Source organism: Crinia signifera, chromosome 4 (assembly GCF_055691185.1).
Source record: "Crinia signifera chromosome 4, ASM5569118v1, whole genome shotgun sequence".
Taxonomy (NCBI): Eukaryota; Metazoa; Chordata; class Amphibia; order Anura; family Myobatrachidae; genus Crinia; species Crinia signifera.
Genome location: NC_139220.1, coordinates 27,744,894 through 27,763,251, shown reverse-complemented (window position 1 = coordinate 27,763,251; position 18,358 = coordinate 27,744,894). Strand labels below are relative to the sequence as shown.

The following is an 18,358-nucleotide window of genomic DNA, read 5'->3' as shown; positions in this document are numbered from 1 at the left end:
ACTTCCGGGATGACAGCCAATTTTCTTTGGAAGAATATGGACAGGGCCGAAATCTGTACTTTTAGTGAGCCCAGACGAAGACCCAAATCCAATCCCGCTTGTAAGAAGCACAACAACCTATTCAGGTTGAATTTTGCAGGGGGAACCTTCTGTTCCTCACACCAACCCACGTACTTTCTCCAGATCTTGTAGTAGTGCGTGTTTGTCACCGGCTTTCTGGCCTGAATCATCGTGGTGATAACTGATGAATGCAGACCCTTCTGAGCTAAGATTTTCCGCTCAGCCTCCACGCCGACAAACGTAGCCGCCCTAAATCTTGGAAGACGCAAGGTCCCTGTGTGAGAAGATCTCTCCTTAGAGGCAGAGGCCAAGGATCCTCGATCAGCAGGCTCTGTAGGTCCGAGAACCAAGCCCTTCTTGGCCAGTCCGGAGCCACAAGAATGGCTTCCACTCCCTGACTTCGAACCCTTTTTAGAACTCTTGTCAGCAGTGGTATGGGTGGAAACAGGTACACCAAGGGAAACACCCATGGAATTGTCAGGGCGTCTATTGCCACTGCGCTGGGATCCCTGGTCCTTGTGCAGTACATGGGGACTTTGTGGTTTAACCGGGATGCCATCAGATCTATCGATGGCTGGCCCCAACGGTCCACAATTGCTGCAAACACCTGTGAATTCAGGCTCCATTCCCCGGGGTGGAGGGCGTGACGACTTAGGAAGTCCGCCTCCCAATTGTCCACACCCGGGATAAAGATGGCCGACAGAGCCACCACGTACGTTTCCGCCCAGGTCAGGATCTTGGAAGCTTCCTTCATGCAAGTCCTGCTTTTTGTGCCTCCCTGGCGATTTATGTAGGCCACAGTTGTGGCATTGTCGGACTGTATCTGGAGCGCCCGACCTTGGAGGAAATCCTGGGCTTGTAACACTGCATAATATACAGCTCTCAGCTCCAGGATATTGATGTGGAGTCTCGCTTCCCACCGAGTCCACTGACCTTGAAAGGTTCTGTCCATGGTCACAGCACCCCATCCCTGCAGACTCGCATCTGTCGTGAGTCGCACCCAATCCTGGATGCCAAATCTCCGACCTGCAAGCAGGTTCGACTCCTGAGTCCACCATAGAAGGGACTGCCGGGACTGATGCGACAGAGAAATCCTCTTGTACATCAGGAGATGAGAGCCCGACCATTTTGCCAACAGATCCAGTTGGAACACCCTGGTGTGAAAGCGTCCGAACTGAATGGCCTCGAATGTGGCCACCATCCTGCCCAATAGCTGGATGCATTGGTGAACCGACACCTGAGGCTTTGCCAAAATCACCATCACCAGGGATTGTATGGCTTCCATCTTCTCCCGAGGGAGGAAAATCCTTTTCAACTCTGTATCCAGGAACATTCCTAGAAAGAGGATACGACGCGACGGCGTCAGGGAGGACTTGGGGATATTTAGGATCCACCCATGCTCGGATAAAATCTGCCTGGTCTTTGCTATATCCTGCAGCAGGACCTGTTCCGACCTTGCTTTGATCAGCAAGTCGTCCAGGTAAGGGATAATGTTGACACCCGACCTCCTGAGCAGTACCATCATTTCTGCCATCACCTTCGTGAACACACGCGGCGCTGATGACTGGCCGAATGGCAGCGCTCTGAATTGAAAGTGCAGATCTTTCAGCGCAAACCTCAGGAAAGCCTGATGTGGACCCCAAATTGGTATGTGGAGGTAGGCGTCCTTTACATCCAGCGATGCTAAGAACTCTCCCTCCTCCAGGGTTGCTATTACTGCCCGGAGGGACTCCATCTTGAATTTGTAAACCCTTAAAAAAGGGTTTAGAGACTTTAAATTTAAAATGGGGCGCACCGAGCCGTCCGGCTTCGGCACGAGGAACAGATTGGAGTAGTAACCCCTTCCTTGTTCCTGCAATGGGACAGGTGTGATAACCCGTGACGTCAGCAGGCGTTGTATTGCCTGCTGCAGGTTCACTCGGTCTGCCTGTAGAGCCGGCAGACCTGATTTGAAGAACCTGTGAGGGGGAGGTTTTTCGAATTCCAGCCTGTAGCCGTTGGTAATAAGATCTCTCACCCAGGAATCCAGGTGAGAGACTGACCATACTTGGCTGAAAGCTGACAGGCGACCCCCCACCTCGCAAGTGACTCCAGGGTCGGAACCCGAGTCATGCTGCCGGCTTAGAGGCGGAGGCATTAGCGGCACGATCCTGAGATCCTGTGCTGGCGGGCTTCCTGAACCTGCCACGGCCCCCTCTGGTGGCCGAGCTGGAGCCTCTCGCCCTCTGCCTGGGCCTGGAAGGCCGAAAGGACTGAGAAGCCTGAAAGGACTGGGACGTATGGCCCTGAAAGGGACGTTTTGCGTGAGTGGAAGCCGTCGGCAGAAAAGTCGACTTGCCGGCTGTAGCCTTGGATATAAGGTCGTCAAGTTCGCTACCAAATAACTTTTCTCCCTTAAAAGGCAAACTTTCCACGCTACGTTTAGACTCTGGATCAGCTACCCACTGTCTTAACCAGAGGGCCCTGCGGCCTGAAACCGCCATTGCGGAAGAGCGAGCATTTATAGCTCCAAGCTCCTTCTGCGTGTCACACAGGATCTTTGCAGTATCCTGGATATGGCGAAGTCTCTCTCCGACCTGCGCCATTGACATATCGGCCAGCATGCCTTCCTGGATCTGAGAAGCCCATGTATAAATGGACTTGGCCATCCAACAACTGGCGAGGACAGGTCTCTGAGACGCCCCACTCGCAGTGTACATGGACTTAAGGGTAGTATCCAGTTTTTTGTCTGTACTATCCTTGAGTGTTGCTGCCCCTGGGACGGGGAGAACCACCTTCTTGGACAGTCTGGACACTGATGCATCCACAACCGGAGGCTCTTCCCACACCGCTCTAGTGGCGGGATCAAAGGGAAAATTGGACTTAAACCTTTTAGACAGTTGGAAACGCTTTTCAGGTTGTTTCCAAGCCTCCTTAAACGTCTCATCAAGGTCAACTTGTTCAGGATAAACAATTTGCTGTTTCCTTTGGGACCCAAAGAACGGGTCACCTTCCTGCATGTCAGCTAAAGGAAGGTCTAACACTTCTCTTATTGCTGTAATAAGAGGTTCTGGGCCTCTAAGAGATGACTGTGAATCAGGGATCAGAGCCCCGTCGTCCACATTATCATCTGTGTCGTCACCCGCCTGTAGATCATCATCTGAATCAGGCAACATGGCGGTCGCAGCACGCTTCCGTGACTGGCCCGTGGTGGTGCTTATATTATCCACCCGTGCGGCTAAAACTGTTAAGTCCTGCTGCACCTGTTTGGTCTGCATTGTATTTGCAGCCAATTGTGTTGACACTGCCTGCAGCATGGTTTTAATGCCTGCCGCCCATTCAGGCTCCTGTGAGTCTGATTGAGGATTAATCTGGGATGAACCCCCTGTCCCACTCGTTTGAGTGGACATGCATTCCTCACAAGTAATTTGTGAGGTGGATTTAGGCACAAACTTGCTGCTGCAAATGAGACAGGTTAACTTCCTCACCATGTTGAAGGAATGAGTAACCTTTCTTCCACAAACACACCACAATCACAATGAAATAAATATGTATATATTCAGTGTGCAGTGTATAGTAGCTATATATGTGTGAGCTCTATCACTGGAAGTGTGTAGCTTAACAAGCACGTGGGGGAGCGCTCAGATTACACTGAGGAGACCAGCACACCCTGTACAACCTGAACTCCTATTTAGGAGTTGGTAACACGCATAAACACAGAACAGTGTGATCAATTAAGCGATCTTAGCGCTAAATACACTTGCTGTTTTCTGCAGATTTCCTCTGTCCAACACCTCACCGCTGAGGAGTGTATCTGGAGACAGTAATGGCGCCCAGGGAGAAGCAGGAAGTAGTGTATGCGCGCTCAGAGCTCTGGCCTCGCTCCGCTGAAGCCCCGCCCCCCTGTGATGGCGCAGGGGCTTCACTGATCTTTATACTGGCGCTGGCTGTCAGTTTTAATGGCGCCCTTACACTGAACAGCGTTTTATAGTGGGATCTGCCCTGGTAGCCCAGGGACTGTCACCCGCAGCCAGTTTGTGACAGGGGGTCTGCGCAGCCCCTGTGCAGGGTACCGCGTCTGCCGCCGCCGCCATCTTGCCGCACAATGAGCCGGGGTACCCCACTGTGGGGACCCCGGTTTCTACTCACCACAGACGTCTTCGGACTGTGTCAGGAGTGTGCGGCATGCTGGGGGTGAGTATCACTGCAGCGCAATGCCCGTGAGTACAAACACCCTCTCAGGACAGTGGTCCTGCAGCAGGGACAGCTCGGTACCTTAAGAGGCCTGCAGCTGAACCCTCCTCAACTGACTCCCACGAAGCAGGGATACTGTGAAGTCCAACACAGTAACCCCAAAATAATAAAAGAAAATAAACTGAAGACAAACTCTCTGGAGCTCCAGCAGTGTGCATCCTCTCCTGAGGGCACATTTTTCTAAACTGGTTCCTGGGAGGGGAATCAGAGGGGAGGAGCCAGTACACCCAGCTTCAAAGTTATAGATGTGCCTGTCTCCTGCGGATACCCTCTAATACCCAATGTCTTAAGACCATTCCCAGTATCCCATCAAGGACGTTAGTGAAATACATGTTATGTATATTATGTTTAAACATAAGAGAGTGTGACGTCTATGGTCTTGCTAGGAGGGGAGCCAGCCACTTAACCATTATTGATGACTTTGAATTAAGTGGCTCAAATGTATAGGGGAAGAGAGGTGCCCCCTTGGGAGCAGCAGCCCGGCGGCAGATGACTCCATTGCCTCCCATAGTTCTGCCTCTGGGAGTTGGTGTTTGGATGCAAAGCCAAACATCTGGTCTTCATTTAGGGCATAATTCATTTGTAGGTGAAGGGGATGGTTTGCTGTGGCGTTTAAATGCCGGCATCTGCAGCCCGAATTGCTCCCTTCATCCAGCCAACAAATGCCCAATTCGCCTTGAAGAGTTTGCTACCCTATGGGGTACTGAGCACGTTTAAGCAAGATCCATGCTGCTGAAAAAAATTGAATTTCCCCTTAATGTCACAGGGACCCACTACAGAATGAAGCTGCCATCTTCCCACCATATTCACCAACATGTCCATGATTTAACGCACTGCGATGACTCACTGGGCATTGTTGGGCGATATGCTGCAGGAATCACATTATGTAAGATCAGCATAAAATGTACCTCTAGCTATGCCATGGCAATGTTATTGATATACAAGACATGTTTTACTGTAATTGATATGCACGTGGCGCATTGCTTGCTATGAGGAAAGCAACATGTAATGACATCTGCAGACACAAACAGCCCAGAGCCAGCCATCTTCACATTATATGGAGAAACAGCAGGAAGATCACGATGCAGCACCTTGCAGCCAGTAACCTTTGAACAAAGTTTCCATCTGTCTTATTTATAGACAAGAAACACAATGTATACATGTACAATGGGACGGTATTCCATTCAGCACCGGTATAAGAGTAGATTATATATTTTAAAGGGCAATTTTGGAGTGGGAGGGGTTACAAACCCTGCGAATAACTTTATATATAAACAATATGGGTGAATTAAGGCCCAAGGGGCTTTAAGAGGGAAAACGTCTCACTCAGCTTTTGCCATGTTACAAATTGTAAATAAAAAATATAACAGAAAGGAGCTGAGGGGTGGGTATCTATCCCTAATTTTGTACATGCCATGGTTTTGCCTTGTAAATGACAGCATTGGTAAGTGCACAGCGTATCAGAGCAGCCTCTGATTGGCTGCATGGTGCCTGTTAACTCAGAACACTCCAATGGTGTTGCAGTAGTAAACCTGGCTGTTGAGTACCGTTCCAGGCACCCCACTAGCCAGAAGCAAGAGCCATGGGGCAGCAACACTGCAATCCCCCAGTATGCGGTTCAGCCGCGTGACATTTCACACACATCTAGTTTCGATAATGTGAACAACCACTATGGAAAAACAATTGGGATACCATATGCAACTTTGTGGGGTAGGTAGTGAGGATGGGAAGGATGGTATTTGTTTAGAAGACCATTCTATACTTTGGGAATGAGGGGGTCAACACACAGTGGGTAAGGGACACCAATACCAATAGGTGAGAAAGCACTTTGTATCAAACATTCAAGGAAACAGCTGTTTGCACAGATGATAGAGGTGGCATGACCTGCATTTAATATGTACATATTGGTTTATTCAGATAATTCTCTCTCCGGGTCTCTCCCGCATGCCCTGTTTAATCACATTTATTCATCCCGCCTTCCATAATCTACACTGTCCATCATTATTATCTTTGGTAATTAAAGCCTCCTTATCTTCAAACAGTCTGAGGAAGTGGACAGGAAGTCAGCGAAACGCGTTGCCACAACAGGACAGTTGGCATATTGCGCCTTGCCTATTTTGCCTTGTAGAACTCTGCTTTTCCAAGTTACATTTTACAATTTCTGGTTAATTATTAGTCTTTAGGTTATGTTACTATTATATATTACAGTTTTTATACAGTTTCTATGTTTATATTTGGGAATTATGGCCATTTTATTGCTTCACACAAAATTTTAACACAAATTTTTGGTCCTTAGTCGAACAAATTTATTTTTCTTGAATACATTCCTGACACTCGTCAACTTTTCTGACCTTTTAGACCAAGCCACAACTGGAACTCAAGGTGAAATGAAACTGTTAAGGGAGAACCCTTACTCACCACAAAGAAGCATACCATAAAAGCCCAACGCAACATGATGTCCCTTTACAAACTACGAATTTTTTACCATGATTTGGATAAGAATTGCTTACCTGGTTTCGATCATGGGCACTCGTATTTCTAATCTTCTGTATAAAGTAAAATATCAACCAAGCCGATGAAATGACCATTAAGACCACAAAGGAGATTGAGACGAAGATCAAAGATCCTCGACTTCCGTTTTTTCCTGGGCTGCGAGAACCAACAGCTATCGCCATAAGGACAGAGATGTTTCTTTCCATGTAGCTCAGGATTTCCCGACCCGTTGACTCGGAAATCATTATAACAACAATATCTCCAGTTCCTGTTGTGAGAAAAATAAAACAATGATTAGATACTACTACAATACGAATTTACCATAATGTAGGTCAATAGTTCTCAAACTCAGTCCTTAAGCCCTAAGCTCAAGTTATTCAGTGGTACATAGGGAAGGCCATCGTTGCCTTTGCCTCGATAGTATTAAACTATGCAATGGATTTTTGGGCCAATCAAAACATGGGGGCGCGACTATGCTCCTTGTCATGGCACTTTGAAAAAAACAAAATCAAAGCAAAACATAGTTTTTTACTGTACCATTGATGGAGGGAAACCATCTGGTTCTCCCCCATCGATGGCAAAAGTACTAGACATCGTCCATAAACCATTGATGATTTCAAATCATCGATGGCCATCCCTAGTGGAACACAGGTGTTTACACTTCCCTTTCTGTAACCACACATACAGGTGTACAAGATATTGTATTATTTTCAGCTTGCTTGAAGGACTTTAACACACCACCCTAATTTCTGCAGGAACTGTCCCCAATGCCGATGATCAGGATCATGTCCTCCTTATTTGGGAGGAATACCCATAAAAATCACTGCCCGTAGCTGCTGTTGACAACACAACAAAAAGATTATCAGGCAGTATAAAGGCAGTGAAGGATCTAAGAGGGGAAGGCAATGGTCCATGTTGAAGAAGTGTGGCCATCCACCACATAGGCTTGGCCAACCATTATATAGAACATTGCCTGCAGACAACATGGATACAATAGTTCATTGACTGTTCATCAAAATTCCGCCTCTACCAGGTACTGTGACTGACATTGTAATAGAACAACCATCAGTGGCGTAACAATAGCCCCGCAGTCCCCGCGGTAGCGGGGAGGCGCTGTGTAAGTGCGGGCGACGGTGGCTGCGCCGCAGTCACAACCCGCAGATTTACCTGTATTCGATGCGGTGGTCCCGGCTCCCCTCCTGGCTTCATTCTGATGCTATGGACATGGACCATCTTAAAATGTCCACCCCATATAGCTGTATTGGGTAAGACATTTTGTGGTGGTCCGTTTTTCATAGCATCAGAATGAAGCCAGGAGGGGAGCAGGGACCACCACAGTGAATACAGGTAAATCTGCAGGTCTGTGGCGGCGGTGCAGCCCCCCCCGACGCCCGCACTTACACAGCGCCATAAATTATAGTTACGCCACTGACAACCATGTATAATTCAAGTGCAGGGTCTCAAACCCAACATTATAAGAGTCTGTGAGGCCTACTGGGGATTTTCACGATACCCCTGTGGTCAAGACTGACCCTCATCTCAACAGTCAGGGATCTTCAACCTTTAAGACAGTGTGGGCCACATTAAAAAATTCAACGAAGCCAGAGGGTCACTAAGCTCTACTGTGGTATTTAGCACAGCTCCTCATAGATAGACATCACAGCCCCCACATCACATCACTGCATAGATAGTTGGCACAGCTGCCCATACACATAAACCCCAATATATAGTCAGCACCAGGGCTATTTTTAGACAATTAGGGTCCCAGTGTGAACAGAATAAAAATGCAGTCACAGCCCCCCCCCCCCCCCACCCATACATAATTTGATATTGAAGAAATTGCACGCACCGTAGATGCGCGCTCCCAAAAAGTGGTGTGGTCCACTTATAAGGGGCGTGGTCTAATTATAAGAGTGTAAACTAGCAGGAAAACAATTACTTGACACCTCACTATTGCAACTAGGGAAGCCAATCCCGGGGCACTTTTTCAATCCCGGGTATCGGGATTGAAAAATGCTCAATCCCGGGATTCCCGGGATCCCGGGATTGGCTTCCCTGATTTAAAAAAATGCCCCGGGTAGGGTGGGCTGCTCCTCCGGGAGCTGGGCAGGCGACAGGTAGGGTGGGCTGCTTCTCTGGGCAGGTGGCGGGTAGGGTGGGCTGCTCCTCTGGGAGCTGAGCTGGGCAGGCGGCGGTTAGGGTGGGCTGCTCCTCCGGGAGCTGGGCAACCGTGCGATCAGCGTGGTGGGCTGTGCGACCTGCGCAGCGTGACCTCTGACATAGTCACGCTGCGCAGAGACGCTCTGCCGGGCACGTGCAGTCTAATACCGAAATCCCGGGATTGGAGAGTCCAATCCCGGGATTGAAATCCCGGTGTTTTTAGGGCCAAATCCCGGGATCCCGCCGATCCCGATCCCGGGATTGGCCACCCTAATTGCAACCTGCATCACCAGACATTGGTTACCGCAGGAATGGTTGTTGTTCTTCCACACTTAAGTTGGCTGAAGGCTGCACAGTGACATATTAACATGAAGGCCCATTACACCATGATGCTCATTACACATTATGCCGCACACCGTGTTGCCCATTACACATTATGCCACACACCGTGATGCCCATTGCACATTATGCCTCACACCATGATGCCCATTGCACCTTGCACTATAATGCCCCCAATACTCCTGCTTATACATATGATGCTCCCAGCAGTGCCTCTCACAAAATGCCACCAGTAGTGTCCCTCATAAAATGCCACCAGTAGTGTCCTCCATAGTCAGCACTGCATTGCACAGCCTGCCAGCCCTCCCATAGTCAGCACCACATTGCACTGCCAGCTGCACCATAGTCAGCTCTGCATAGCCAGGCAGTCATCTCCCCATAGACAGGACCACATTGCACTGCCAGCCCCCTCCTCCCCCATAGTCAGCACTGCCAGCCCACCCCCCCCCCCGTAGTCAGCACCGCACAGCCAGACAGCCTCCTCCCCATAGTCAGCACCACATTGCACTGCAAGCCCCCCATAGTCAGCACTGCCAGCCACAGTACCAGAAGAAATGCAGGTCCCAGTGGCAGAAAGGTGAACAGAAGGGAGAAGCAGCCTGCAGTGAACCTGGAAGCGGAGGTCCCCATAGGATGCAATAGTTAATTGGTCCGGTGTGTCCTCCAAAAGCCGCCTCCTTTAAAGCCCAGGTTAGTAACCACACACACACCCTAACTCTACAGTAGAGTACACTACCCTTCCCCCGCAAGCCTAACTCTATTTATACAGTACACCAGGAGGGTCCCAGAAATCGGGTCCCCAACCCGGCCCCCGGAAAGAAGGGCATCCCTCCTGCAAAGCCGCCTGGCTCCCGCGACCCACCCCTGCCGGCACCCGTGACCCCCCCTCACTCACCTGCAGCCCCTCCACGTACCCCACTTCCCCAATCGCACTCACCCTCACCACCCCAACCCCCAAACCTCCTAACCCCCCCCCCCAACCCCCACAACCAGCCGTCACAACAATCCACCTGCCCATAACCCTACCACATTACCAATGCGCCCACACCCACACCACCAACGCCTCCACATCAATAAGCACCCTCCCCCACCCACACCACTACAACATGCACGCAACACCACCGCACCCACCCCTCCAGCACCCACAGCAACCCTGCATCCACTTGCACAACCATGACAACCACCCCTCCCACACCTACACTACACTTCCCCCATCTACCTGCCAAAACACTGCACCTGCCCCTTGTGGCACGAATACACCAACACACACCACACCTCCACCCCAAATTCCTTAATTCAAAGTATCCATGCACCCACCCATGGCAACTCCATACCCGTCCATTCCCCACCTACACTGCTGACGCACCCATGCCTCATCCAAACACACTACCCTTGCTGCTACACCCACACCACCACCGCAGATGCACTGCACTAAAACGGTGCACCACCACACCTAACCAACCCACACCACCCACCCCACATACACTCCACCACACACACAATATCCCCCCATCCGCCTTTTCACACCCATAGCAACCTTGCACCAAACCTTCACACACCCATCCACTTGTGCAAACACGACAACCGCCCCTCCCACACCACCCCTCCCCCACTAACGCTACACCGGTCTTTCACACATCCACAACATGCCCAAACCCCTTCCCTAACCCACCCCAAAACCCCACAATCGCCCCTCCAACACTGGCGTCAACCACCCCCCACCCAACTACAGCACCCTCACCCCCACACCTACACCACCCACATGCACCTCCAACTCCACCACTCGCAAAAAAACGCCCCTCCAACAACACCAAGCCCCCCCCCTTTTACCATACGCAGCACCCCCACATCCACCTGCCAAAACACTGCACCTGCCCCTCTCCATTCCGCATTACCCCGGCAACCAGCCACGCCAACACCACAGACGCCCATCATCTGTAAGCACTGTTCATACAAATAAAATAACCTGCACCCTCTTCACAATCATATGCCCTTTTCATCTTAAATATGAAACCTCTAACTATAGTACCAATACAGGTCATCCTCCATATAATACAAACCAGATTTCACACACTAACGGCTTTAGATTTCACACACTAAAGGAGCCCCTTACGACGGTATGAAGAGCACCCGTAGTGCGCGATGAATCACCTAGTTTCTAAATACAATGTATACATCTTTTTCTCTTTCTCTCTCTATTTTTATCTAATCGACCCACCCCCAGACCTGGAGTTCCTCGACCTATTTTTCCAGAAAAATAGTACTGGCTGTAGCTCTATTTCATAAGTGCTATTTTTAAATTCTAGATTGGGATAAATGCAAATGCATTTTCTGGACCGTTCTCAAATGAAAGCAAAGTCTCACTGTGTTCCCAATGCCTGGCTGACAGGAACATCATGTTAAGGTTCGATATTAAGTCATAATTACATATGGTATATGTGCCCATTTTTGGGCAAGTTGACGGCATTCTGAGATGCAGAATACATTCCAGCTTAATGTCTCAAAGTCATGTACTGTGTCTGTGACATCTGATCACCAGGAAAAGATGTGTAACAATACAGGCACAGTGCAACAGGCCTGAGCTCTGCAGGCTGTATCATCGCTACGCACCAAGATTGCAAATCCCAACAGTTCTGTGAATGTTCTCTTCACATAATACGCTTTGTTAATGCGTGAAAGGGACTGAAAGTGGGAGAATGCATACATAGAACGCTGGCACCATGCTGCACAATATCAGCCTTTTCTTGTATTTTGCAGACATGGTATCTGCTTGCGGGTGCTGATGTGACGTGTCAGAGGTGCCCCCAATTCCCCATGCTTCTGTCTCTTCGTAGACATGAAGTAATATTCAAATGTTACAGTGTACAGAGAATGCCACAGCCAGCATTTCAGTCCTGCTTTTTGTGTTTGAAGAAGTAACATCAGTAACATCAGTCGTACGTAGGGGCAGTACGGACGGTGTAATGGTTAGCATTACGGCCTCACATCACTGAGGTCATGGGTTTGAATCCCACCATGGCCCTAACTGTGTGGGGTTTGTATATTCTCCCCATGTATGGGTGGATTTCTCCAGGTATTCCGGTTTCCATCGAGAATTCAAAAATATACCGGTAGGTTAATTGGCTCCTGCCAAACATGAACCTAGTGTTGTACGTATGGAGATGTGTTTACGGCACACTCGGTGGGCCAAGTGGTTCTTATCTGCCATCAAATTCTGAATTAGACCTATGAGCAACAGAATGACAGATGCCGGAATCAGTGAATCTGTGCCGAAAGACGTCGTCGCTGGCAAATACACGGCCCCCAAAAAAGTAAGTAAATAAATAATGATGTACCTAGGGTTGGACTGGCGCACAGGGGAAATCCCCAGATACCTGTATTAACCTACCCAGGGAGAACATACAAACTCCACACATATAGTAGCTTACAGATAGTGGTCAGGAATGTAACTTATAACCTCAGACCGTAATGTTAAATCAGTACCCTACCATGCTGCTTCACCTCTCAAGAGCCTCTGTGAAACGCAAGGAGAATATGTAACTTTAAAAAGTAATTTATATTTTGCCTCTTTGCATTGTAGATACCTGTTTTTGTTTCAATATTGACTTCCACGGTATACACAGTAAACAATGATGCTAATAAAATGCAGAACTGGGAAGGAAAGGACAGAATACAACAAAGAGGGGTTGACAAAAAAGATAATGGAAAAAAAATCCAACATATAATGAAAACAGCAAAAAAAGAACAAAAAAAAAAATGAACCAAGACAGTAAACTAATAGAAGCCAGAAAACACAGGTAAGAGCAATCAGTGACAGAGTACAGATACTTCCCTGATAAAGTGCAGCAAAAAGGAACATGCAGTATATACGAAAGTAAAGTAAAAAAGAACAATGTAGGAACAGTAAAGCACAGGGCAGGTACATAATCAATACACAGTAGGCACAGCGACTTCCCGACGAAAACTCAGAAAGCAAAGATATTGACCCAATGCTAATCAACCCACAACAATAACGCAAGACGCACCCTAAGCTCCAAACACCCTCAGCTATAGGATGATCCACCTTTCAACCATAGATCTACACAGAAATGGGGACCAGACTGTCAGAAAAGATTTACTTCGCCATCTGCCTTGGCCTTGGGGTTTAAAGGCCATCTGGCACATTACAGCCGTCCCTTATTCAAATAGAAAGAACATAATGAAAAAAAGAAGATGCCTATCCCTGGAAATTTAGCAACTAGTCCTAGAATACACATTTCCAAGCAAGGAGCCATAGGCTCGTTTGAATAATACAATAACTGTGATATAACCCTTGCTGAGTTCTAATGGAATCCTTCTAGTAAACTTCTGTGCGGGATCGTAGCTCTTATCTGTATTTCCAGTAAAGATTTATTCTTGGAAGCAAGTTTCAATGCTGTATTAACCCCGGGACTTCACATAAAAAATCACTATGTTCAAATCAATACTCACATTTGAATTCATTACTTACTAGTTTGGTTAGATCTAGGATTAATACTTTCCATGCAATACTGTGTATTGCCCCACAAAGACGCACTTACAATAGTACAGTATGCCTTATTGGGACTGTTGTTGGAAATCAGAATAACTGTAGAAAACCAATACAAACATAGGGGCGGATTCAATACGGATCAGTCCCCAACATATTCGCGCTGGGAACCGATGGTGCGGCTCTGCTTTACGAACATCTTACGAACACCTTCGGTGACTATCACAGTCTCTGAGGTGTTCGTACGGGTAGGGGAGGGTGGGGGGCGGCGAGTGGCATCAAAGGATCTCTTCGGCGGAGACCGACGGAAGTAAAAATCAAAAAAAAAAAAGATCCGATGGTCGGCGACATCCCATCACATGGCACCGAGGGGTTTCAGCGGCCGCGGGGTGTTTGGCCAGGCTGCGGCTAGCGTTTCAGGGCTCGCTATGGGCCTTGCTGAATCAGGCCCATAACGTGAACATACAAACTGCACACAGAGAGTGCCCTAGTTGAAACTGACAAGTGAAGTCGACAAAAGCGGGTATGTGTAGAAGTTGCCCATGGCAACTAATAAGCTCCTAGCAAGCATTTATCAAAATAAATACATATGAAATGATTGTTAGAATCCAACTGGCTGCTAGGAACAACTTCTAAACACTATAGAAGATCATTATCACCAATGCCACTGAACCCAGTGGAAATGAATGATCATATTACACATCTGTATATACAGATTCAGGCTCAGTTGCACACAGATATACTGTTGCATATTGTATTACTCTGTTTTGTTGGATCGCATTGCGACTAACAAAGATTTGGGTGAAAAAGACTTTTAAAAGGGCTGTTGTGCAAGCTAAGACACGCAGGACCTGTTATGTTGGGAAGGACTGGTTGGGAGAGTGCAGCAGCAGGGGTGTGGGTCGTTTTATCGACCACAGTAAGGTCGACAGTCATTAGGTCGACATCGTTGGGTCAACAGGGGGGGAGGTCAACAGGTGTCTAGGTCGACATAGGTCAAGGTCGACATAGGACAAGGTCAACATGGGTTTAGGTCGACATAGCGTTAGTTTGACATGGGTTATGTCGACAGGTTGGAAGGTCGTTATGTTTTTTTGTTTTTACAGTTTTTTTACCGGAATGTCGACACAGTTGGATGGCAACCGCAGCCGCTCGCAATGCTTCGGGCACGGTGCCTCGCTGTGCTCCGCACACTATTTTATTATTCTCCTCCCACGCCCTAGTGGATGGTAGGGCATGAAATACCGCCTGTCGGCACATGTCGGCTCAAAAAAAAACAGTAAAAACTGTCAACATAAACCATGTCGACCTAACGATATGTCGACCAAAACCCATGTCGACCATGTCCTATGTCGACCTAGACACCTGTTGATCGTCCCCCCCTGTCGACCCAACGGTGTCGACCTAATGACTGTCGACCTAAGTGTGGTGGATAATTAGACCGTATCCCAGCAGCAGTGTATGAGGACACATCTGTACGCTATTTACAGAAGGCTATAACCAAGTCTGTACTTGAAGCTCTTTGGAGATTCCAGCTATAACGTCTCTTGGTAATTATCAGGCATATTTTATAACATTTAACATTTTTCCCACTGTAACCTGATATCCAAGTGAAACGGTTCTTATCTCATTTACTCTCATCTAGCAGTCATTACAAACGTTAATTTTTCATAGTTACAGGAAACAGACGATCTCTTTGGAGCCAGAGAAAACAGTGAAAGCCCCCTTGACTTAATCTGGTGGCCAGTAATGTCAAATTTCCAGAGAGGTCAAGCTCTCAACGGTCACATCAGAAATACAGCCGGTGTAGTACATGACGCTGCCTACTGTAACATGTACTCCATATTATTCTGATCCTCCGGTGAATACAACCAAAAATATAACAAATAAATATGTACATCTATACAATAAAAGACTGTATTCTATTCCATTCAACACAGAGCGAAGAGCAAGACAAGAGTCCTTCTCCTGACCACCAAGTATGACATCATTGATGGACATGGTCATCCTTTTCCACTCAACATCCAATGAATATATAGCATTTTGAGATGTTGTCTTCAACTGCGATCTGTAGATGAAGGACTTTTAGCAGCACCTACGATCTCCCGTAATTCATCTGGGGGTCGAGCTTTTTAGCCATGCGGCTCAGACTCTATGAAACTCACTTTCCTGCACAGTTCGAGAGGCCCCCACTCTAGAATCCTTCAAAAACAGTCTCAAGACTTTCCTGTTTACTCGAGAATTTCCATAATGCCTTCAAGTATCATTTATTAAAAGCTTTTCTGTACTTCATTGTTCCTGTACTGTATTACATTCACTCTATCTGTTAAGCGCCTTGAGTCCTACTGAAGAAAGAGCGATATATAAATAAAATTATTATTATTAACTTAAGCCAGAACAAATACGTAGGGCCGATGGGCTGCTAATTTGTGGAACCCTGTGATCAGGAACATGCGACTCAGCCAGAGTGAAACCCAGGACTTACTCTGTGGCTGCGTTAGAAACAGGTTGTTTGGGGCCTTGTCAATTAACTTCCACATGGCCGGCTATTAAAAATTAGCAGGATGTTATCGCATGAGGGCCTTGTGCATGCATACCACCTGCCGTACACGTGCAGTCTATCATGAATTGCCCGGTCTGCTTATTCGCAGACGTATGATCAGGTCTAAAGTAGGCTCATAGACCAGATACATAAAAAAAAAAAATGTTGTACAGCATTTACCCTTTTATAACATTTCAAGTTAAACCAATCACATCGCCATTACATCACATATGGATGGAGACCATCCAACATTTAGCACGGTGTTCCTGATGAGATATGTGGCTGCAATAGTTGAGCTATTTGGACTATAAAGGATGACTCTACCAGGGGATCCCAACTGTCAAAACTCTGACAGATGGGTGCCCGACGGCCAGCTGCTACTCTCCACGACCCCCATAGAGGGAGAATAGAATAGGTGGCTCGCTACTCTTGCCACCGTGCCCGCAAGGGGCTTTGTTGCGCTCACCATGCTGTCTGAGTCCGGGCAGTTGGGATCCCAATGTTGGGCTAATGACTGTCGGGATCCCGACTGTCGGTACCCTATACCACACCCCTCTACCAGAATGTTTTACAGTCCAGAGAAACGCTGAGATCTGGCTGGGAATGGGGGCATGTTTAGGTCTTGTGTGTCAAAAAGCTATGCCCACTGATGTAAGTTGTCGCCATAAAGGTCATCACTCACTGGTGGATGAAGGGTGATGTGTCAAATGACATCACTCTGATCCGGCCCACCTCACCGTAGATAACCCCCTGCATCTTTGATAAGTTGATACATAGTTGATAAGTATAGTTGGGTTATCATTGGGGAAGCCAATCCCAGGGCATTTTTTCAATCCCGGGATTCGGGGTTGAAAAATGCTCAATCCCGGGATTGGCTTTCCTAATAGAAAAACGCCCTGGCTGCCCCGCATTTACTTACATGCAGGTGCAGCTGGGTTGCCGGGTGGGTGGATGGATGTGTTGCCGGGTGGGTGGGTGGATGAGCGGTCAGCTTAAGGAGCCAGGAGCCGGGTTGGGGGACGGGTGGTTAATGCTGCTGCTGGTGGCTGACTAGTTGGGCGGGCGGGCGAGCGGCCCGGCTTCTTCATACTGCCGGGCGTGACGTGACCTGCCTGCGCAGCGTGACCTCGTCACGCTCAGAGGTCACGCTGCGCAGTATGCGTCTGAGCGGGTGCTCAGACGCTGCCTGGCATTAGACTGCGCATGCGCAGTCTAATCCCGGGATTGGAGACTCCAATCCCGGGATTGAAATCTCGGCCTTTTGGGGGCCAAATCCCAGGATCCCTCCGATCCTGGAATTGGCCACCCTAGTTATCATATGAGTCAATCTAAATGACCTGCCTAATTAGCTAATGAAGAGACCAGAGAGTGTCTTAGATTTGCGAACGCATAAGAAATCATTCGATGGTCGGCGACCATCGAATGATTTGGGCCCCGCACACAAGGCTGCAAATGAATGTTTATGCCAAACATCCAATCCCATGTGTGCGGGGACACTCACCGTGGGAGTTGGCGGATGTTTGTGCGGGTGGCGTTTAGTTGAATTTCGCAGCCTTGCGAGTCAACCAGAATAACCCCCAATATGTACACAAATCACTAAGCCACTGTTATTGCAGAGTCGCGGATCCGGATTTATCTGCAGAACTCGGGAATATACCGAACGTGACTATCTTACACTATGGGAGCAGTTATTAATATTGGTTCAAAACCCAAAAATTTTCAATGACACCAAGTTATTTGGAAAGTTGCCCATGGTAACGGCCTGTTAGGTGGTTACAGCCCAGGTATGGGTAGGTACTTCAAAACTATAGGGATCCCATTTCATATTACAAACTAAACTTCAATCTTTCTAGTGGATTCCTCTAATTGTATAAATAAAAACAGAATTTGGGGCGGATGTATTAAGCCTGGTGAAGTGATAAAGTGGAGATTATTACTGGTGCCTGTCCTTGTGTTTCCCTCCTATGTCCCTATAGATTGTAAGCTTGCAGCAGGGCCCTCCTGCCTCCAAGTCTGTCTGTTGT

The 18,358-nt window shown here is 48.0% G+C and overlaps 1 protein-coding gene across 3 annotated transcripts in view; it reads right to left on the bottom strand.

The window, feature by feature from the left end:
- Positions 1 to 18,358, bottom strand: part of RNF130 (ring finger protein 130) — a 175,436-nt gene that overhangs the window by 93,482 nt on the left and 63,596 nt on the right. For all 3 annotated transcript variants that reach the window (XM_083181475.1, XM_083181474.1, XM_083181473.1), the window contains exon 3: positions 6,804 to 7,054. In XM_083181475.1, the coding sequence (XP_083037601.1) occupies positions 6,804 to 7,054 (251 nt within the window). The remainder of the gene's footprint in view (positions 1 to 6,803; positions 7,055 to 18,358) is intronic.